The sequence below is a fragment of the Notolepis coatsorum genome (assembly GCF_963971535.1).
Source record: "Notolepis coatsorum genome assembly, chromosome: 1".
In the NCBI taxonomy this organism is placed as follows: Eukaryota; Metazoa; Chordata; class Actinopteri; order Aulopiformes; family Paralepididae; genus Notolepis; species Notolepis coatsorum.
This window is the reverse complement of record NC_140165.1, coordinates 65964605-65988407: the sequence shown is the minus strand read 5'-3', so window position 1 is coordinate 65988407 and position 23803 is coordinate 65964605. Positions and strand designations below refer to the sequence as shown.

The 23803-nt window shown below is 44.4% G+C and overlaps 1 protein-coding gene across 2 annotated transcripts in view; it reads right to left on the bottom strand.

Moving 5' to 3' along the window:
• Positions 1 to 23803, bottom strand: part of atg13 (ATG13 autophagy related 13 homolog) — a 68464-nt gene that overhangs the window by 5005 nt on the left and 39656 nt on the right. For both annotated transcript variants that reach the window (XM_084335560.1, XM_084335561.1), the window contains exons 9-15: positions 21565 to 21663; positions 20938 to 21031; positions 17490 to 17564; positions 17165 to 17274; positions 15827 to 15962; positions 425 to 499; positions 24 to 134 (exon numbers count right to left, since the gene is read on the bottom strand). In XM_084335560.1, coding sequence (XP_084191686.1) covers positions 24 to 134; positions 425 to 499; positions 15827 to 15962; positions 17165 to 17274; positions 17490 to 17564; positions 20938 to 21031; positions 21565 to 21663 — 700 coding nt within the window. The remainder of the gene's footprint in view (positions 1 to 23; positions 135 to 424; positions 500 to 15826; positions 15963 to 17164; positions 17275 to 17489; positions 17565 to 20937; positions 21032 to 21564; positions 21664 to 23803) is intronic.

Here is a 23803-nt window from a genome sequence, read left to right as displayed (position 1 = left end):
ATCACATCTCTGCTCCAACGTACAAAGTCCACCATGACGAAGTCGTCCTGTTGTGGGTTTGAACCCTCGGACTCCTGGCTGTGCAGACTGCCCTGCAGGGGGGACGGGCAGGGGGGCGAGTCTGGGGGCTGGACCTACACACGTGTGTGCACACACACACACACAACACACACACAAAAAGCAGTACATAGCATTATAACAGTACACTAGTGTTTCAGGAGGTAGAGTGGTCATCTGGTAATCTGAAGGTTCCTGGTTCAATCCTAGTGTTGTGGTTGCTATGGTTACCGTGGGGAAATAGTGTTGTGGTTGCTGTGGTTACCATGATGGGGACATAGTATTGTGGTTGCTATGGTTACCATGATGGGGACATAGTGTTGTGGTTGCCATGATGGGGACATAGTGTTGTGGTTGCTGTGGTTACCATGGGGTCATTCTCTTCCGAGTCCAGGCCTCTGGGAGCCAATGCAGCAAACGGCAAGTCCAGGCTGGCTGTCACCTACGCACGCGCGCGCGTGGCACACACACACACACACACACACACACACACACACACACACACACACACACACACACACACACACACACACACACACACACACACACACACACACACACACACACACACACACACACACACACACACACACACACACACACACACACACACACACACACACACACACACACACACACACACACAGTGTGTTAGATTTCTGGATGTGTAGCAGTAGCAGTAGTAGTAGTAATAGCAGTAGTAGTAGTAGTAGCAGCAGTAGTAATAGCAGTAGCAGTAGTAGTAGTAGCAGCAGTAGTAGTAGTAGTAATAGCAGTAGTAATAGCAGTAGTAGTAGTAGTAGTAGTAGTAGTAGTAGTAGTAGTAGTAGTAGTAGCAGTAGTAGTAATAGTAGTAGTAGCAGTAGTAGTAATAGTAGTAGTAGCAGTAGCAGTAGTAGTAATAGTAGCAGTAGCAGTAGTAGTAGTAGCAGTAGTAGTAGTAGTAGTAGTAGTAGTAGTAGTAGCAGTAGCAGTAGTAGCTAAGGCTGTCCCCGAAGCCTGTTTTTGGGATTCGAACTTCATCCTGGGTTTTTCCGAACGGATGTTCGAACCTTCGTTTTTAATTATTATAATTTTTTTTAATCCTCAAACTAAATCCTCAATTTGAATAGTGATTAATCTGATTAAATTAGTATTTTTTCTTTTATCTAATCAACTTTCCCACCCCAGACCCAGCCCAGGGAGAAGCCCCAGCCCAACTAAATCAATTAAATCAACTTTCTAATGAATATAACTCATCAGTTTCTTTTAATACTATATTGGTGTAGCCTAATGTTTATCTGCAACTGTGAAGAAAAACCCCATTGGTTTAAACAGAATGAATAGGAAAAAAAAATATATATATATATTTTTTTTTCTTTATACATTTTTTTAATGTTGATTTAGAATTTGAATGACAATGTAACGAACAAAGGGATGAACGTTTGAACGTTTGGGCTCAGCCCTAGTGGACACTCGCCTTTCCATATCTAAACATCTTGTTTGAGAAATGCAGGTTTCAATCTATGTTCTTTAACAGTTGATATCTTCAGTCGTGCGCAATGATATCTTCTGAGAGAATTGTTGAATAGATACACAAATGTTCTAGAATGTCCTATTATAACATTATACTGTGACATCAGAACATGACATCATAGGCGGTTAGGTGGTCGAGCGGAGATTGCGTTCGTCACCAGCCCCGGAGCTGTGAGCTCGGTTCGCCCGTTCGAATCCAGCTCACAGCTCCGGGGTTGTCACCAGCTTGGCTGGCCGTCTGCACTGATACAATTGACTGTATCAGAGGGTGGGAGAAGCTGGCGGGGTGGGTCCGGGTCGTTGTAAACAGCGACTCCTACAGTTCGGTCGGGGCGCCTGCTAAGCGCGGATTGGACGTGAGGGGGATAGTGTGGTCCTCCCACACGCTACGCCCTCTCAATGAGAATCCGCGCTGCCAGGTGAAAAGAAGCGGTGATTGGCTGGACGTGTGTCGGAGGAAGCACGTGGTAGCCTCCACTCTCCCAAATGATCTGACTGTGGGGGGTAAAGCGCAGCGACCAGGAAGGGACTGGGAATTGGCATACGACTAACATTGGGATGGGAGAAAATCGGAGGAAAATGGAGGGGGAAAAAGACCAAAAAAAAAAAAAAAAAGAACATGACATCATAGTGTGACATCACAAATGTTCTAGAATGTGCTATTTACAATCGATCACGATATTCTAATCGATAGTCTTGAAAACCATGTCGGTTTCTCAGAACATGTGCTAGGCTGGTTTAAAACATACATCAGAGGGAGGAAATTCTATGTTAAACTAGGGCTGGGCGATATAACGATAAATATCGCGATATATTTTAATAATCGATATCGAATATCGAAATAAAAAAAAAATCGAAAAATCGTTTTTTTTTTTTTTTTTTTTTTTATACCTGCAACAGGGCAGTTTTAAGAGACAGTGGACAGACTTGTCTTTCTTGCCTGCAACTTAAAGTAATGGCTTTGCTTGTCCAAATGACAATACTGACCAAATTCAGATTTCTTTTTCTCTTGTCCATTTATTTTGTTTGCTTTCTAATTTAAAATACATTTTGAAACCGTCTGTACACAGTAGGCTATGTGTGCTAGCGGGAACTAGACTCCAGTCACGAGTCACAGTGCACATGTGCAGTGGTTTGTCCACCAAAAAAGCGCCAAAAGATCGAAAATAAACTAGCAGAGCCAGAACTGTTCAACTCCTCTGGAGCCACAGCCAGCAGAGAAGCCGGTTTACTTTAGCTTTTAAACCAGCTGCAGCCTGAGAACTGGAGTGTGAGGGGATGTAACACTAAAGATGGCGGCAATGACAAAGAATTGCTGCAAAATAAACATACATCTGTCATAAATTTTTTTTTTTTTTTTTTTTTATACTTATAACAATTCGATAATTATCGATATCGAGAAATAAAATAAAATTATCATATCGTTATCGCGATATGATTTTTTTCCATATCGCCCAGCCCTATGTTAAACTGTTACTAGGAGATCACATGTCTGATATATACGACAACAAGGTCCTTTACTCTTCTCCCTTTACATGTTACCGCTGGGTGATATCATCAGAGAACATAATGTAGATTTCCATAGCTATGCGGATGATACACAACTGTACATATCTGCTGAACCAAATTATACAGCGATTAGCTCCATTACAGACTGCTTACTGGCAATAAATAAATGGATGAGTAAGAACGTCCTGAAACTAAACGAGAACAAAACTGAAATTCTAATTATCGGCCCCAAAACTAAAAAAGAAACATTAATAAAGAACCTGGGAGGACTAACCCCTTGGATTAAATCTGAGGTCACTAGTCTCTGGGTTATCATAGATTCAGAACTGAACTTCAATTCTCATATTAGCAAAGTGACGAAAACATCGTTCTTCCATCTCAGAAATATAGCAAAAGTACGACCATTTATTAATCAGAACGATGCTGAGAAGCTAATTCATGCATTCATATCTAGCCGGTTAAACAACTGTAATGCACTTTTCACAGGTCTCCCTAAGAAAACCACAGAGAGGCTTCAGCTGATCCAAAACTCTGCAGCCCGACTGCTAACTAGAACCAAAAGGAGAGAGCACATTAGTCCAGTCTTAGCTGCTTTACACTGGCTTCCTGTAACATTTAGAATTGACTTTAAGGTCCTTCTCCTTACATACAAAGCTCTAAATCAATGGTGCCCAACCAGTCGATCGCGATCGACAGGTAGATCGCGGGCTGATTTCAAGTAGATCTTGATTAATAAAATTTTATTGTTAAAAAAAAAAAAAAAAAAAAAAAAAAAAATTTTGCAAAATCATCTCTGCCTCTCCTTGTTAACTACAACAAGCAATGCTGTTTGTTATTTAAGATGAGGTCGGACTCGGCACTGACAGATTTGTGTTCATTATGCTGCTTTTATAAAGCCTCAAATGACGGCTTACAATATACAATTTTGGCTGGTAGCTCTCGGCTAGGTGGTAAATTAAAAAGTAGATCTTGGTTCAAAAAAGGTTAGGCACCCCTGCTCTAAATGGACAGGGACCTAGCTACATCGCCAACACTCTAATAAATTACACACCAGCAAGAACACTGCGATCATCAGCTGCTGGACTACTAGAGGCTCCCAGAAACAGTCAAAAGAGGATCGGTAATGCAGCCTTTATCAACTATGCCCCAAAACGGTGGAACAAACTACCCCAAAACATCAGAGAAGCCAACTCGCTAGACATCTTTAAAAGACAGCTTAAAACCTATCTCTTTGCTCAGGCATTTCACTGTGGGGTAATGCAGGCAAATATCTGAAGATAGATATCTGCTACCACCTAGTGGCAAGGGGAAATATTATTATAGAAAGATCAGGGATATCCTGACACAAATTGTACTTACCTGCACTATTCTTACCCTGCCTACTATCAAATTCATGTGTCGGTTATCACACTTTTTACTTCTTACTGATGACTATTTTTAAACTGAATCATTTAAAACAATTTTTATTATTTGTATTACTGAATCAAACTGTAAACAGAGAGCCTATTGGGATGCTATATCCTAATGTGAAACACTGTGCTGTTGTATGTTAAATACCCTGTTGTATGTCCGTTCTATTTTATAATTCTTGACTTTTTTTATTTTTTATTACTGAATCAAACTGTAAACAGAGAGCCTATTGGGATCCTAATGTGAAACACTGTAATTTACCATACCTTGCTATATTCTTACCCTACCTACTTTCATACACTTCCAATGAAATTCATATGTCGGTTCTATGATGTTGGAGTGATACTCTGTTGTGAGGAGATGACTTTTGACCTAAATCTAGCAAAGTTGTTTACCATTCCAGTTAGGTACATCGTGAACCTCACCGCCTAGCCAAGGTTGATTGATTCTTATACTGTAACATTGCTATTTACATTTTTAATTTTTATGCTCGCTTATGCCTGTATTTTTTACTGTTGTTATATGTCCATTCTATTTAATAATTTTTAGACTATTTTTAAACTTAATAATTTTAAACTATTTTATTATTTGTATTACTGAATAGAGAGCCTATTAGGATGCTAGATCCTAATGTGAAACACTGATTTACCATACCTTGCTATGCTCGCTCATGCCTGTATTTTTTACTGTTGTGAAGCACTTTGAATTGCAACCTCTGTATGAAAAGTGCTATACAATTAAGTTATTATTATTATTATTATTATTATGACATCATACTGTGACATCACAAATGTTCTAGAATGTTCTATTATGACATCATACTGTGACATCACAACGGAACATGTTTGAGGCCCTGTCCACACGAGAGTTTGGATTTAATATGACCGAAGTTTGAAAAAATAAAACTCCGTCCACACGGTGAACACAGGTGGACAACCGTGTATAACTGCGTACTCACGGCAGAGCTGGAACCCAGCAACCGATACATTTAGTACAATGTAATACAATGCCAAAGCAGTAGGCGGCGATGTTGTTCAGACATGAAGGCCATTTCAACCAATCAGAAAAGACTGAACGCTCACTAAACTTCCTGTTGGGTTGCGATCTGCCATTAATTAACTGAAGAAGAAGAAGTAACGTTACCGATATGAAATGGATGTAAACGTTATTTAACAGATTGCAGAATGGGTACAATACAATACGGCTCAATACAAACAATTGTTAAGGGGATGCAGTCTGGACTGGGTTCCTTATAACAATAACTTGACAACACATGAGTTTAGTTTAGCTGCAGCTACATGTTTACTCTGAGCGTCAACGGACATCAGTCGATCACAACACTCTTCAACACAGACGATACGTTTTGAACAAAAGTTTGTTACAATCATTTTCATATAACGCTACTTGGGACAGCTCTGCTGTAAACACTGGTGTAGTTGGCTCTGCTCTAATCTCTCTACCCCGCGGTCTGCCGTGAACATGGGGAATAATTGCGACAGCTCTGCTGTAAACACTGGGAATAACCTCGGTTGCTATGCCCACACGCAACTGCAAAACCGCACAACTTCACCCTGGCCACCGGTTTCAAAAGACCGCGGTTGCAGTGTAGCAAATCCCCGGTTGTGTGTGGCCGAACAGTGCAACTGCGCACATACAATCACGGTTACATTAAACCCAGCGTTCGTGTGGACGGGGCCTGAGTCCATTTGAATAATATAAATAATATGTTTGGTAAGGCTGTCCCCGAAGCCTGTTTTTGGGATTCGAACTTCGTCAGGGTTTTTCGAATGGATGTTCGAACCTTCGTTTTTAATTATAAAAATATATATATATTTTTTTAATATATATATATATATATATATATATATATATATATATTTTATCCTCAAACTAAATCCTCAATTTGAATAAAGTGATTAATCTGATTAAATTAGTCTTTTTCCTTTTATTAAATCAACTTTCAATCAACTTACCCCTTTACCTGCGTTCAAACCAGAGTAATATTCGCTCTCCTATTGGACAGCGCCCCCAGGCGCCAGCGCGCAAGCCCCCAACGGCAGGTTCAAGGACAAGTTCAGGCATGTCAGAACATGCCCGGAGTCAGCGTATTGAGACCAGACAAAGACTGCGGTTTGGGACTAGATATTCACTTAAGTATAAATAGAGCGCAAGGTGCGCACAGCAGTAGTTCAGTTCAGTTCAATTCGAGTACGTTCAGTACCTTACCCACCTTCACCACGAGTCAACGTGCAGTGAAGTGAGCAACCTTGCGTCTAACAGAGCATTGAGGACCACGTGCGAATAGTTTAGTAAAGTAACGTCGAGTTCGACCTAATCTAATGTGAAGTAAATAGTCGTTCATTTATTGTATATCGTGCGGCCACAGTTCGTTCGGGTGTAGCATTACCCAGCGGTTCGTCGTGTCTTTAGCTAGTGTACTTAACCAATCTTAAACTTAAACAATCTTGTGGTCAGACTCCATGACCGTACTCACATGGATCCAGTCCGATTCTTGTAGATACAAGGTCTTCGTGGGAGTCAGAATCACAGAGATTCAAGACCTGGTAGGATCAGCGTGCTGGAGGTACGTGGACACGAAACAGAACCCAGCCGATGTCATCACACGGGGGATGTCCCTAGATGACCTCACACGTCACAATATCTACAGTGACGGTCCTGAGTTCCTCAAGCTCCCGGAGGAAGAGTGGCCTACCCCCACCCCTCGGGAGGCTAGTCAAGAGGAGGCAGAGATCAAGAAATCTATGTTCTGTGGGTTGACGCACACCCCAGTCCCCACTGACCCTAACATAGACGACTGCCTCACCTTTGAGAGTGCGCAGCTAAAGACATTCCTGTGGCACCACCCTGAGGTTCCCCCCACTACCGACATTGACGCATCGAACTACGCAGAGGCAGAACTCCTTCTGCTACAGCGAGCCCAAAGAGACTCGTTCCCCGACGAGCTAGACTGCCTGCAGGGAACAAAGCCAATCCCGTCAGACAGCAGACTGCTCCACTTAGGGATGGGAATTGATAGGATTTTATCGATACGATTCCATTATCGATTCTGCTTATCGATTCGATTCTTTATCGATACCCTTATCGATACCTGATCAATTTATAATTTACATAAATAAATTGGAAATGCAACAGAACTACATTTACATTTACATTTAGTCATTTAGCTGACGCTTTTATCCAAAGCGACTTATAAGTTCTGTACGACAAGCCATCAGGAAGGGCACAACTCTATCAGCTGAGCAACAATGTTCATCAAAGTGTTGAGTGCTACAGTGTAGGTTAGTTTATTAGGACAAGTGCATGACAGTACGGTTAGTTAGGGTTAGATATTTTTTTTTTTATTCAGATAATGGTTGAAGAAGTGCGTCTTTAGTCGACGGCGAAAGATTGGACGTGATTCGGCTGTCCTAACTGGGGTGGGTAGTTCATTCCACCATTGTGGGGCAAGGACTGAGAATAGGCGACTTCTCTTTGATGACCCTCCCGGAGCTTGGATAGGAGTAGGTCTGAGGCGGCCAGAAGATGCAGAGCGTAGGGGTCTAAGCTGGTTAGAATAACAACATGCAACTTGACATTTCTGATTGTCATTTATTGTTGAGCCCCCATGTCAGAAAAATACAAAAACTAAAAAATAAAACATTAACTATAGCCTACACTTAAATAAAATAATGTATTTGAGATTCTCTTAAAATGTATTTATTTTTTTATTCTTAAACTAATTTAATCTATTGAATAACAGGTCGTTATTCCTCCGACTTCTGTCTCACACACACACACACACACACACACACACACACACAGACACAGACACAGACACAGACAGAGACAGAGCTCCCTCCCCGGGCCCCTGTCCTATAGTATTGGCTTGTGTTGCTACACGGACACATTTGTATGTTGCACCACCATGGCTTACAGTGTTGAATTGTAAACAAACACTGCGGCTCTTTATTATATGTGAACTAAAGAGTACAAGGTTTACACAACAGCCCCCATCTGCTGCTTTATTGTATTTGTACCTGTACTATCCGCTGTCAGCTGTTTATCTCTCTTTGTGAGCTTGATTAAATAGCGTTAGCTCACGTTAAATAGCGTTAGCTCCGCGGCTAATTTTAGCTCACCCTGACCTAAATCAATGGCTAGGTTCTAAAGCATTCAAGTAGTTTTCACTGCACATAGAAGTAGCCAAACAGCGGGAGCATTTCGGGAGCATATTACCAAAATCCAGGCAATTTCGAGCCCTTAAGGAATCAAATAAGTCTGCCATGGCTACATGCTAACGCTAACGTTGTTTTGAAAACCTGGCAGCGTTAAGGGAATCGAAAGTCACGGGAGGCACACGGTTCCAGGCATCGGCCAATTAGGAACCGGTTCCCAATGGGAACCGGTTTTCGATTCCCATCCCTAGCTCCACTTGGCCCCCGAGCGCGACACCCATGGCCTCATCAGGGTGGGTGGTCGTCTGAGACGGGCCCCGGACTTAACGGATGACGTCAAGTTTCCTATAGTCCTCAACAGCCGACACAAGGTCACTGAGCTCATCATAAAGAAATACGACGAGGATGTGCACCACGCTGGGGCAGAGAGAGTCTTCGCTGAGATCCGACATCGCTATTGGATACTGAACGGAAGAGAAGCAGTACGTCGCTTCCAGCGGACTCGTCTAGACTGTCGCAAGTGGCGAGCACAGCCCAGTATACCCAGGATGGCCGACCTGCCTCACTGTCACACCCGACCCGTGGCGAGGCTGATAGAGTTGCCGAGGCTCCCTGACTCCCCTGATGACGATCATGACCCACTGACTTTGTAGATTGCCCTACTCCCCACAACAGACATTGAGCAGTTGACTGGACTATTAATCTGTCTCCTTTAACTAATTAGGTGCGGACTAATTAGGAGGCGGCTGTTGTGAAGGGCCAGATTAAACTGAGAATCTACCTTTATTGTTTGATATACTTTGTATATTATTTATATATATACACGGAATATCCCTTTACCTGCGTTCAAACCAGAGTAATATTCGCTCTCCTATTGGACAGCGCCCCCAGGCGCCAGCGCGCAAGCCCCCAACGGCAGGTTCAAGGACAAGTTCAGGCATGTCAGAACATGCCCGGAGTCAGCGTATTGAGACCAGACAAAGACTGCGGTTTGGGACTAGATATTCACTTAAGTATAAATAGAGCGCAAGGTGCGCACAGCAGTAGTTCAGTTCAGTTCAATTCGAGTACGTTCAGTACCTTACCCACCTTCACCACGAGTCAACGTGCAGTGAAGTGAGCAACCTTGCGTCTAACAGAGCATTGAGGACCACGTGCGAATAGTTTAGTAAAGTAACGTCGAGTTCGACCTAATCTAATGTGAAGTAAGTAGTCGTTCATTTATTGTATATCGTGCGGCCACAGTTCGTTCGGGTGTAGCATTACCCAGCGGTTCGTCGTGTCTTTAGCTAGTGTACTTAACCAGGGTGTGTGGCCTAAATACGTCGCCCACACCCGAGGAGTCCTAGGCGGAGAACCGTTGGACATGTACACAGGAGAATCGGCGTCGGCGATTGCAGAACCATTACTGCACCCCATACTCCACGGCTCTGGTGGCCCTCGACCAGCGTTATGGACGCATATGGGATTACGTGATCCAAGAAATACGGGATATCGACCGCCTCCCCCCAGCCAAAGACAATAGAGCACTGGATGACCTCTCTATCAAGGTACAATCCCTCGTGGGGATGCTGGGGTCCCAAAAGGAGAAGGGGAGATATGAACTGTATGCAAATTCTAATGTGGAGCGAATACTGGAGAAGCTCCCTCCAGCCCGCCAAGAGCGTTTTCGGCGACAGAGAGACCACCGTGATCCCAACGGCCCAGAGCCATCCCTCCTAGACCTGGCCGCTTTTCTCGCAAGGGAAGTTAGCAGCCTACGACTAGACACATTCGTGTGGAGTGGACCTAGCCCAAGAGATGGACCTCGGAGGTCCAACGATAACCGCCGGTCAGTGACAGTTATGCACCAGGCCGAGTCAGTGCCGCAGCACAAGAACCACAGCACCCCCCAGACCAAGGGGAAGTGGAAGATTGTATGCCAGTACTGTGAAAATGAACATTGGCTGTCTCAATGCGACACCTTCAAGAAGCTGACCGCTGACGAGGTGAGTCAGTGGATCAAAGCCAACCGCCGCTGCTTCCGCTGCGCGCGCAGCCATATGGCAGCTGAGTGCCTCCTAAAGAAAAGATGCAGCAAGTGCGACGGCGCCCACTTGGAGGTCCTACACGACAGCAACAAGAAGAAACCCGTACCCCCAAGCAGCTTGAGAGTGAACGTCATGTACATAGACCCTGCGAAGAGCGGGAGCTCCCGAGTGCTCTTGAAGGTGGTCCGAGTGATCTTAAGCTACGAGGACAAGGTCATGGACACTTACGCCGTCCTAGACGATGGGTCAGAAAAGACTCTCCTCCTCGCATCCGCCGCAGCCCGGCTGGGTCTGCGGGGGAGCGAAGAAACAATGACAATCCGTACCATTAGAAGAGACCTGAAGACCATAAAGGGTGAAAATGTCTCCTTCACGATAGCAGCGGTCGGGCAGCCCGAGAAGCAGTATAGCATCACTAACGCCTTCACTAGCCACGACATAGGCCTGTCACAGTACACCTACCCCATCCCAAAGCTGATGGAGAAATACGTGCACCTACGTCTACTACCTATAACGCTCATCGACGACGCCACCCCGACCCTGCTCATAGGATCCAACCACGCACACCTCATCGTCCCAACGGACCGGGTCCACATCGGGTCCACAAACAAAGAAGACACCACCCTCTTGCAGCACGTCGAGAGGCTATGGACATTAGACGCGATGCCCTTTAAGAATGAAAAGAAACTCATTCGCTCAAAGGAAGACACTTATGCCATAGCCCTCCTCGAGCAGAAGACAAAGAGAGTCGAGGTCAACGGAGTGATGAGATACGCAACTCCACTCCTGAGGCGAGAGGGTATGCCCACCCTCCACGCCTCAAGAGAAGCGACAGAGCGATATCTACTGAACACCGAGCGGCGTCTAGCCAAAGACCCCACTCAAGCCACTGTGTACCGCGCTGAGATCGACAAGCTGATCACAGCGGGACACATAAAGAAAATTGACATTCAAGAGGCCGACCAGACGATTGAATCCTGGTACGTGCCACACCACAAGGTCCACCACAACGGCAAGGATCGCATTGTATTCAACTGCAGCTACCAGATCGGACTACAGAATCTGAATAAAGAACTCTTGCCCGGCCCGACACTCGGCCCCTCTCTCCTCGGCGTACTACTACGTTTCCGCCAAGACAAGGTGGCCATCAGCGGCGACATCAAAGGGATGTTCCTGCAGGTGCGACTAATGGAGGAGGACAAGCCCTTGCTGCGGTTCCTATGGAGAGAGAGGATCAAAGATGAGCAACCATCCATCTACCAATGGGAGGTCCTCCCCTTCGGAACCACATGCAGTCCATGCTGTGCTACGTTCGCACTGCAAAAACATGTGACAGAAGACCCTGAAGCTGACGAGGAGGTCAGACAAAGTGTAGAGAGGAGTTTCTACGTGGACAACTATCTGCAAAGCGTCTCGACGCCAGAAGAAGCCGAAGCCCTCCTGCTCAAGCTCCGCGCCTCACTGATCAAAGGCGGCTTTGATCTCCGGCAGTGGGCCAGCAGTGACCCTCAAGTACTTCGCAGCCTCTCCCCAGAGACAAAGGCAGCAAGCAGCGAGACCTGGATGGCGACCACCCCAGGTGAAGCACAGGAAATGACATTGGGCCTAGTCTGGCGCTTCAAAACAGACTCGCTCCATTACAAATACACACCCCTGACTCCGGAGCAGGGAAGGTCGACCCCTCTACCGACCACCAGACGGAGCGTATACAGAACACTCGCAAGTCAATACGACCCGCTGGGGTGTATCCTACCTTACACCACTCGGGCGAAAATGATTGTACGAGAGCTGTGGGACAAGGAACAGGGCTGGGACGACCCCATACCCGACCACCTAGCTTCCACCTGGAGAGAGTGGGAGAGAGAACTCAGCTCGCTCCAAAATGTGAACATACGCCGGAGCTACTTCCCACCCACAGTGCGGCTGGAGACGTGCCAGATGGACCTGCACGTCTTCAGTGACGCCTCGGAAGTGGCCTACGGTTCGGTGGCCTACTTGCGGGCCCGAGAGGAGGGAGGAGAAATACACACAGCCTTCATCCTGGCTCGCTCAAGGATAGCCCCCCGCAAGCAACAATCGATCCCGCGTCTAGAGCTCTGCGCAGCTCTGGTAGGCGCGCAACTCGCCACGTTAATCCAACGTGAACTCACCATCCCGGTGCAAAGAACAATCTTGTGGTCAGACTCCATGACCGTACTCACATGGATCCAGTCCGATTCTTGTAGATACAAGGTCTTCGTGGGAGTCAGAATCACAGAGATTCAAGACCTGGTAGGATCAGCGTGCTGGAGGTACGTGGACACGAAACAGAACCCAGCCGATGTCATCACACGGGGGATGTCCCTAGATGACCTCACACGTCACAATATCTACAGTGACGGTCCTGAGTTCCTCAAGCTCCCGGAGGAAGAGTGGCCTACCCCCACCCCTCGGGAGGCTAGTCAAGAGGAGGCAGAGATCAAGAAATCTATGTTCTGTGGGTTGACGCACACCCCAGTCCCCACTGACCCTAACATAGACGACTGCCTCACCTTTGAGAGTGCGCAGCTAAAGACATTCCTGTGGCACCACCCTGAGGTTCCCCCCACTACCGACATTGACGCATCGAACTACGCAGAGGCAGAACTCCTTCTGCTACAGCGAGCCCAAAGAGACTTGTTCCCCGACGAGCTAGACTGCCTGCAGGGAACAAAGCCAATCCCGTCAGACAGCAGACTGCTCCACTTGGCCCCCGAGCGCGACACCCATGGCCTCATCAGGGTGGGTGGTCGTCTGAGACGGGCCCCGGACTTAACGGATGACGTCAAGTTTCCTATAGTCCTCAACAGCCGACACAAGGTCACTGAGCTCATCATAAAGAAATACGACGAGGATGTGCACCACGCTGGGGCAGAGAGAGTCTTCGCTGAGATCCGACATCGCTATTGGATACTGAACGGAAGAGAAGCAGTACGTCGCTTCCAGCGGACTCGTCTAGACTGTCGCAAGTGGCGAGCACAGCCCAGTATACCCAGGATGGCCGACCTGCCTCACTGTCACACCCGACCCGTGGCGAGGCTGATAGAGTTGCCGAGGCTCCCTGACTCCCCTGATGACGATCATGACCCACTGACTTTGTAGATTGCCCTACTCCCCACAACAGACATTGAGCAGTTGACTGGACTATTAATCTGTCTCCTTTAACTAATTAGGTGCGGACTAATTAGGAGGCGGCTGTTGTGAAGGGCCAGATTAAACTGAGAATCTACCTTTATTGTTTGATATACTTTGTATATTATTTATATATATACACGGAATATCCCTTTACCTGCGTTCAAACCAGAGTAATATTCGCTCTCCTATTGGACAGCGCCCCCAGGCGCCAGCGCGCAAGCCCCCAACGGCAGGTTCAAGGACAAGTTCAGGCATGTCAGAACATGCCCGGAGTCAGCGTATTGAGACCAGACAAAGACTGCGGTTTGGGACTAGATATTCACTTAAGTATAAATAGAGCGCAAGGTGCGCACAGCAGTAGTTCAGTTCAGTTCAATTCGAGTACGTTCAGTACCTTACCCACCTTCACCACGAGTCAACGTGCAGTGAAGTGAGCAACCTTGCGTCTAACAGAGCATTGAGAACCACGTGCGAATAGTTTAGTAAAGTAACGTCGAGTTCGACCTAATCTAATGTGAAGTAAATAGTCGTTCATTTATTGTATATCGTGCGGCCACAGTTAGTTCGGGTGAAGCATTACCCAGCGGTTCGTCGTGTCTTTAGCTAGTGTACTTAGCCAGGGTGTGTGGCCTAAATACGTCGCCCACACCCGAGGAGTCCTAGGCGGAGAACCGTTGGACATGTACACAGGAGAATCGGCGTTGGCGATTGCAGAACCATTACTGGTTGGATTATATTGATTTGGAACGTGGTACCCGGAGAAGAGCATCGTTGATTTCCACTGTCGTTTGGGATTCAACCTCGTGAGGATTACAACTCGGGCCGGCCTCGTGGACGGAGGCTGGCTAGCTGTCATCAATGCTGTCGAGCATTTGGATTACAATTATTACTTTGCTGCTGATCAAGGGAGTTTACAAGGACCGACTCCTGTACCTGGAGTCTCTTTATTCCTCATTGAATCAGGCGGAGTACCCGAACATTCCTCTACCCTCCAGGCCTTACACCCCCGGAGGGAACCCACTGTCTCCAGGCGGTACCAGTGTTGCCCTATCTAGTTGCTACTATACGACAGGTGGTGTCAACTTAGACCCATCGTAGGATTCCTGCTATTCTTAGTGACTCATGCTATTGACTGACTTTACGTATATTCTTCGCCATACAAGCGCAACCCTAATTCTCATTCTGTAACCTAATGTTGCCTAATAATAATAAATTACCCTCAAATACTATTTCTTTGTCAATGCCGTGTTCTTGTGGGTGTTCACCATCTATATTTGATGTACTGTCTGGCCAGTAATTAAAGTACATAACTAGCAGTGGTTTAATCTATCACAATCTTTAATACAGTCAGGGTTTTGTAACCCCTCAGTTACAGTAGCAGTAGTAGCAGTAGTAGTAGTAATAGTAGCAGTAGTAGTAGTAATAGTAGCAGTAGTAGTAGCAGCAGCAGTAGTAGTAGCAGTAGTAGTAGCAGTAGTAGTAGCAGTAGTAGTAGCAGCAGCAGTAGTAGTAGCAGTAGCAGCAGTAGTAGTAGTCGTAGCAGTAGTAGTAGTAATAGTAGTAATAGTAGTAGTAGTAGTAGCAGTAGTAGCAGTAGTAGTAGTAGTAGTAGTAGTAGTAATAGTAATAGTAGTAGTAGTAGTAGCAGTAGCAGTAGCAGTAGCAGTAGTAGCAGTAGTAGTAGCAGTAGTAGTAATAATAATAATACATTTAATTTGAAGAGAGAAGCGCCTTTCTCAGACTCAAGGACACTGTACAAGGAGAGAGAAGCTATATAAAAGGGTAGATACAAAATATAGTAACAACAGGAAAGAATATACAAAAAACAAGTAAGATAAAAAAAAGGAAGCAAGGTGCTGTCTAATTGGATGAAGTGGTAACAAGAAAGTTAACAAAACTAAAACAAAAAACAGAAATAGTAGCAGTAGTAGCAGTAGTAGTAGTAGTAGTAGCAGTAGTAGTAGTAGTAGTACTAACCTGTGTAGTTGGTTTGTTGATGAAGGCTCCAACCTTTCTGGTAAAGGCAGACAGAGCGTCTACAGGGTTGGAACATGGAGACATGCTTCTCCTCCCCTCCACCTCCCCACTCTGAGACAAGCCGTGGTCTTCGCAGCTAGGAGGAGGAAGACAGTGAGATGATAGCGATGGCCATGTTAGCTCTATGGTTGTTGCTATATATATATATATATATGAAAACTTCCAAGTTCCAAGTCATCAAACCAACCTGGAATACCTAAAGGCTAGAGATGCCTGACTGACCCTAAAAGCAATACCTTTATTAGATTAGATTAAAATGCATTGTCATCATGCAGTACAATGTAATACAATGGAAATAAGTTTGGCATCCAACCAGAGTGCAAATGTAGCAGTAAAGTGCTGTAGTAATATACAACGTACAGGTGATTAAACTGGGTATAACATTTATAAATGAGTAATTAGTGGTGTGCGGACGCATTTCCAATCTGTGTAAACTGGGAAACTCACCATTTCTCCAAACCAAATACCTGACTAACCCAAATCACCCAACTAACTAATCTACCCAACCAACTAACCAACTAACACATCCACCCAACTAACTAACTAACAAAACAACTCATCCATCCACTCAACCAACTAACTCATCCATCCACCCATCCAACCAACCAACCAACCAACCCACCCACCCAACAACTACCCCAACCAACCAACCAACCAACCAACAAACTCACAAACCCACCCACCCAAGTGTGTTGGGGGTGGGGGTGTGGTCTATTACCTGCTGCCAGGTGTGTTGGGGGCGTGGTCTAATACCTGCTGCCAGGTGTGTTGGGGGCATGGTCTAATACCTGCTGCCAGGTGTGTTGGGGGCGTGGTCTATTACCTGCTGCCAGGTGTGTTGGGGGCATGGTCTATTACCTGCTGCCAGGTGTGTTGGGGCGTGGTCTATTACCTGCTGCCAGGTGTGTTGGGGGCGTGGTCTATTAGCTGATGCCAGGTGTGTTGGGGGTGTGGTCTATTACCTGCTGCCAGGTGTGTTGGGGGCATGGTCTATTACCTGCTGTCAGGTGTGTTGGGGGTGTAGTCTATTACCTGCTGCCAGGTGTGTTGGGGGCGTGGTCCATTACCTGCTGCCAGGTGTGTTGGGGGCGTGGTCTATTACCTGCTGCCAGGTGTGTTGGGGGCGTGGTCTAATACCTGCTGCCAGGTGTGTTGAGGGCGTGGTCTATTACCTGCTGCCAGGTGTGTTGAGGGTGTAGTATATTACCTGCTGCTAGGTGTGTTGAGGGCATGGTCTATTACCTGCTGCCAGGTGTGTTGGGGGGCGTGGTCTATTACCTGCTGCCAGGTGTGTTGGGGGCGTGGTCTGCTGTCAGGTGGGCGTCGGCTCCATGACAGGGTTGGGCCGGAACCGAGGCAACCCCACCCTCCTTCCCAGCATGCACCACCTAAACAGGAAGTAGAGGAGGGACAGGATTTCAGCTGATGAATCGCAGAGGGATGGATGAACCTTTATCTTTTAGCTGCTGAAGCTAATTGTGTGTGTAATTGTGTGTGTGTGTGTGTGTGTGTGTGTGTGTGTGTGTGTGAGTGAGTGTGAAAGTTTGTGTGTGTGTGTCTGTGTATGCAAGTGTGTGTGTGAGTTTGTGTGTGTGTGTGTTACCTGATGAGTGTTGGCTGTAGGGTGGCAGAGATCAGCAGCGCCTCCTAGGGGCTGATAGAACCTGGAACTGTACAACTAGACAGACAGACAGACAGACAGACAGACAAGCAGACAGATGTTAAGAGCTGACTGCTGTTAACAGGAGAGGAGGGGTTAAGTGCCTTGCTCAAGGAGTTGTGCTGCAGAGTAGCAGCAGAAACAGGACACATATCTCTAAATGATAATACAATAGTCACAGTAGAGTGAGTGGGTAGAGTGAGTAGTGTGCAGACAGACAGCACGCCGGTTATTTGTTTTTCTTCACCAGGGAAAAGATTCTTCTGTCATCATCCACAACAGTTGTTTTCCGTGGTCTTCTGGGTCTTTTGGTGTTGCTGAGCTCACCAGTGCGTGCTTTCTTTTTAAGAATGTACCCAAACAGTTGATTTTGCCACACCAAATGTTTTTTGCCATCTCTGATGCTTTTGTTTGGGGTTTTTCAGCCTAATGATGGCTTGCTTCACTGATAGCGACAGCTCTTTGGACCTCATATTGAAAGCTGGCAGCAACAGATTCCAAATGCAAACACCACACTTGCTCCCTGTAAATGAAATAATGAGGGAATAACACACACCTGGCCCTGGAACAGCCAATTGTCCAATTACTTTTAGTCTTTTAAAAATTAGGACGCACATATAGAAATGGTTGTAATTGTTCAACTCATTTGGATGCAAAGGATGATTTAATTTAAAATCCATTGTGGTGGTGTACAGAGCCAAAATTATAAAAGTTGTGTTGATCCAAATGTTGTCCAAATATTTATGGACCCGACTGTATAAAACTAGGATGGAAATGTAGACATATAAAACTAGAATGGAAATGTAGACATATAAAACTAGAATGGAAATGTAGACATATAAAACTAGAATGGAAATGTAGACATATAAAACTAGAATGGAAATGTAGACATATAAAACTAGAATGGAAATGTAGACATATAAAACTAGAATGGAAATGTACATATAAAACTAGAATGGAGTATGTAGTGGCGCCAACATGCCTACTAGTGGTGGAGCAGGAATAATTTACTTGAATTTAAAAAGAAAAGTTGTTAGTTCTCTAATGTAATTCATTAGAGACTACTTACTAATGGTAGAACATGCAGCTACAAACACACACAAACACAAACACAGTGCAACAGGCAGTCTGATGGACTCACAGTGTGAGTGACAGGTCCAGGGACCAATGGGTGCTGCAGACTGTCCTTAGAAGCCTTGGAGGGTGAGGGGCTTAACGTACAGACACATTGACACTGACAGACAGACAGGCAGGCAGGCAGACAGGAGCAGAAGGAAATGAAAACAGAAGCTGGATAAAGAGGTGGAGTTATGGACAATGTATGGCTGAGTGTAAGGGAAAGAGACAAATTGCTTCAGTGTTTGTATCATATTTGCAGGGTTCCCAAAGACATTGCAAAAAGAAATTCAAGGACTTTCAAGTACTTTTCTAAGCACTATTTTCCAGTTTAAAAGGGCATTTAAAAGGATACAATTCACTTTTGAATGCCGTTTTATATAGGAAAAAAAATCAGATCCAATATTTATGGCTTAAAACCATTTTCCGACAATTAGTTACACTTTATTTCTTGATTGTTTTGTTGGAATCTCCTACCTGTGGTGTCACCTGTGTTGTTTTGGGATTTGGTGTGGATGCTGAACGTGTAGCAGGTATATATGTAATATACTGTTATGTATTCCACGAATAATCCTTCCCTCACGTTTTATTTTAATTAGTTTATTGTTATTTTTATTCAAAGTCTTTTATTTTGAAATAGTCACTTCCTGCCGAAGTGACGTATTTCCCCTTGCGCGTCCCTCTTCACGCCAGTCTATACTGGGTGCTTGAAGAGGTAAGATGGTCGCTCATCATCTCTAAACATATCGTTGGTCTAAAAGAACGTTATGATGGTTTAAATGTGTAAATAAGTTGCTGGGCAATGAACCAGTTGTATATAATAAGTATCTATGTTAAAGATGAGCAGTTGTGCACTTGTTGTAATGATATTTAACTGTGGTGACGATCTTTTGAATGAACACATGGTAAATGGTTTTGTAGCATGGATGAGGGGAAGGGGTGTACAGAGCTGGCGCCGATAGATTGTGACTGGTATTCTCCTCTCTGCAGCCTGTGAGCTGAGGGCGCCATCTTGTGGACAAGAGATAAAAGTGTTTATCTTTTGTGCTCCCAGGTAAATGAATGACTCATATTGTTTATTTTGTATTGGTTTATTGTACTGTTTTATTCCATGTGTTATTTCAATGTTGATTAAAAATGGCAGTATATACTGGGTGCTTGAAGAGCCTGTGAGCTGAGGGCGCCATCTTGTGGACAAGAGATAAAAGTGTTTATCTTTTGTGCTCCCAGGGCCATTAAAGAGCCTGAGATCCAGTGCTGCCTCCTGCCTGGTTACTGTCGCCACACACCACACAAGAACACAACGCAAGCGTAATCTATCGGTTACACTTACATTGCTTACAGCTTGTTATATTATGTTTTATTGTATTTTTTATTTATCTTGGTCTATATGTCATAATTTGTCACGTAATTTGTCAAGTATACTATTATATACTTATTGTTTATGTGTCTTGTAAGCCCATATGGGCTGGGCATACACCTGTATGTAAGACACGAAAATAAAAAACATCAAATCCAATCAAAATGCTGTTTTCAAGGAATTCCAGGCCTTGAGATTTTTTTGTCAAAAATCAAGCACTTTAAGCACTTCAAGGACCTGAACCCGTCTTTGGCGCCACAGCTCCAAGACCGACCAGCTCCACTGTAGTGGAGTGAGAGCAGACAGCTCCTTTTTTTTTTATCCAATTTTTCTCCCATTTTCTATTTTTCTCCCATCCCAATTTTCGTATCGTCCAATTCAACCCTCCCTTGTCTTTGAACGCTGTTTCATGCCTCCCACAAGCCGGCTGCAATGTGGACTAAGTCATACATAGCACAAGTTCCCTCCGATACTCGAGGTAACAGCAGTCGCATCTTTCCACCTGCGCGGCTCGATCTTTCAGCGTCAGGGGTCTGGGCTTTGGAGGGGCCCCGCCCCCGTCGCTTCCTAATTCTACTGCACAGGCGCACCAACCGACCTGTAGGACTCGCTGTCCACAACGCCCAATCCCCACCCATCAGTTTCCCTCACCCTAATACTGCCAATGTGTATTAGTGCGGACGACCAGCTAAACTGAAAGCAATGTGGAGCGCTGGGCTCGAACAGGGAGGCTTACCTCCCTGTTCGAGCCCAGTCTCCAGTATTCGTGGTGAGCGCCTTGCCCACTGCACCACGTAGCCGCCCTAAAGCAGACAGCTCCTGAACCAACTGCATGGAGAGATAGATAGCTCTCTGAGTGTTTGTTCTTTATTTTGGGTGAAGTGCCCCTTTAATGGTGCGTTAGTTGTGAGTTACCTGGGAGGGCGGAGAGGTGGAGAAGGAGGTGGTGCAGACCTCCTGGGAGTCCTCGACTCCTGCAAACGCACATCCCTCCTCGTCACCGGGAGCTCTGCACACACACACACGTCACACACACGTCACACGCACGCGCGCACACGCACGCACACACACAGACACACACACTGAGTGAGTAATTGACTGACTGAATGGTTTCCTGACAGTTTATACATTTCCTATCTCTATATGTATTTAACTCATCCTAACTAACTGGGGTTTGAACCCAGGACCATCCTAACTAACTGGGGTTTGAACCCAGGACCATCCTAACTAACTGGGGTTTGAACCCAGGACCATCCTAACTAACTAGGGTTTGAACCCAGGACCATCCTAACTAACTGGGGTTTGAACCCAGGATCATCCTAACTAACAGGGGTTTGAACCCAGGACCATCCTAACTAACTGGGGTTTGAACCCAGGACCTTCTTGCTGTAAGACAGCAGTGCTAACCACTGTGCCACCGTGCCTCAGAAACTGATAGCAATTAGATACATGGGAAATGGTTGCCATGGTTACCTGTAGTTACAAGTGTTTGGTTAACATGGTTACCTGTAGTTACAACAAGGGTCTGTTTGTCGTGGTTACCTGTAGTTACAAGGGTGGGGAGCCAGCTGGTTGCCATAGGGACGGTCCAGGAAGTGATCGATGATTATTCCCATAATGGGAGCGGAACGCTCAAACTGTCTGTTAGAGAGTGAGGGAAAGGACCTGTTACTATGAACACACAAATCCATTGTTTATAAAGTGTCATATTATGAAATTGAATGATTTGGTTTATTATAAAACTATGCAAATAATGTACAAAGCTAAAGCAAAGTTACTCCCAGACGGGGTGCAAAGGTTTTTTTCAATACATGAAAGAAAATATGATTTGAGAGATATTTGTAAATTTACTGTTCAAAAAGCGAAGAAAAGGATTAAAATTAGGTGTATTTCTATTATTGGCGTTAACAAGAATGAGTCATTCGCTTTTGGTTTTTAAGAAAAAAAACTACAAAGGTGAATAATACTGTTTTTTGCAATTTTCTTATAGAATACTGTTTGAGTCTTAATTTTGTTAAGAATATAGGACAGCCATATATAAGCATTATGCTTCAGTCTGTCCCTTTTCAGTCACTGTAAAATCAAATATTGTTAAATGATTGTGCATATTGTATTGTGTGAGATGAATAAACTACTACTACTACTACTAGGGATGGGTACCTTTCACATTTGAACCGATACCGGTACCTGTGAATCGATACCGGTACCCAACGGTACCTTTTTTCGGTACTTTAGTCTCAAGAAATTTAATTTACCTACCTCAGTCGTAAAAAAAAAATCCAAACTTCAAATAACTACAATTTCGACAGTTTTCGGCTTGTCATTGCTCCGACTGCTTTGTTGTTGAATCAAGTCAAATCCTAGGTAAGCATATATTGTGCGTGTGAACGTTGACATGAAAAGAAAAAATAAAAAAAAAAAAATTAATAACCCATTTTTTTATTTTTTTTCGGTTTCTCACTTGATTCGATACTCGGTAGTACCGACGTGTTTCGGTACCTCAAAAGTACCGAATTCGGTACCCATCCCTAACTACTACTACTACTACTACTACTACTACTACTACTACTACTACTACTACTACTACTACTACTACTACTACTACTACTACTACTACTACTACTACTACTACTACTACTACTACTACTACTACTACTACTACTACTACTACTACTACTACTACTACTACTACTACTACTACTACTACTACTACTACTACTACTACTACTACTACTACTACTACTACTACTACTACTACTACTACTACTACTACTACTACTACTACTACTACTACTACTACTACTACTACTACTACTACTACTACTACTACTACTACTACTACTACTACTACTACTACTACTACTACTACTACTACTACTACTACTACTACTACTACTACTACTACTACTACTACTACTACTACTACTACTACTACTACTACTACTACTACTACTACTACTACTACTACTACTACTACTACTACTACTACTACTACTACTACTACTACTACTACTACTACTACTACTACTACTACTACTACTACTACTACTACTACTACTACTACTACTACTACTACTACTACTACTACTACTACTACTACTACTACTACTACTACTACTACTACTACTACTACTACTACTACTACTACTACTACTACTACTACTACTACTACTACTACTACTACTACTACTACTACTACTACTACTACTACTACTACTACTAGTTAGGGTTACTTTAACCTTTAAGAGTTAGTGTTACTTTAACCTTTAATAGTTAGGGTTACTTTAACCTTTAAGAGTTAGGGTTACTTTAACCTTTAAGAGTTAGGGTTACTTTAACCTTTAAGAGTTAGTGTTACTTTAACCTTTAAGAGTTAGTGTTACTTTAACCTTTACGAGTTAGTGTTACTTTAACCTTTAAGAGTTAGGGTTACCTTAACCTTTAAGAGTTAGTGTTACTTTAACCTTTAAGAGTTAGGGTTACTTTAACCTTTAAAAGTTAGTGTTACTTAACGTCTCTCCAAATTGGTAGAACTGGAAGGGCTTCTCTCCACGTTGTTCTCCTCTTTACAACGCAACTACTCTTGTCGACTGGAGTTTCAAATTAAAATGTTGAAAAAGGAGATTAACTCCATTTTAAGACAACAATCTGAATTTCAAATACACAGAACAAGACAACATTATTACTTTCATGGCTCTAAACCTAGTCACCTACTAGCTATGAAGATACGGGCCAGTGAACAATTTGCGGATATCCCAGCCATCAAGGACCAACAGGGGAT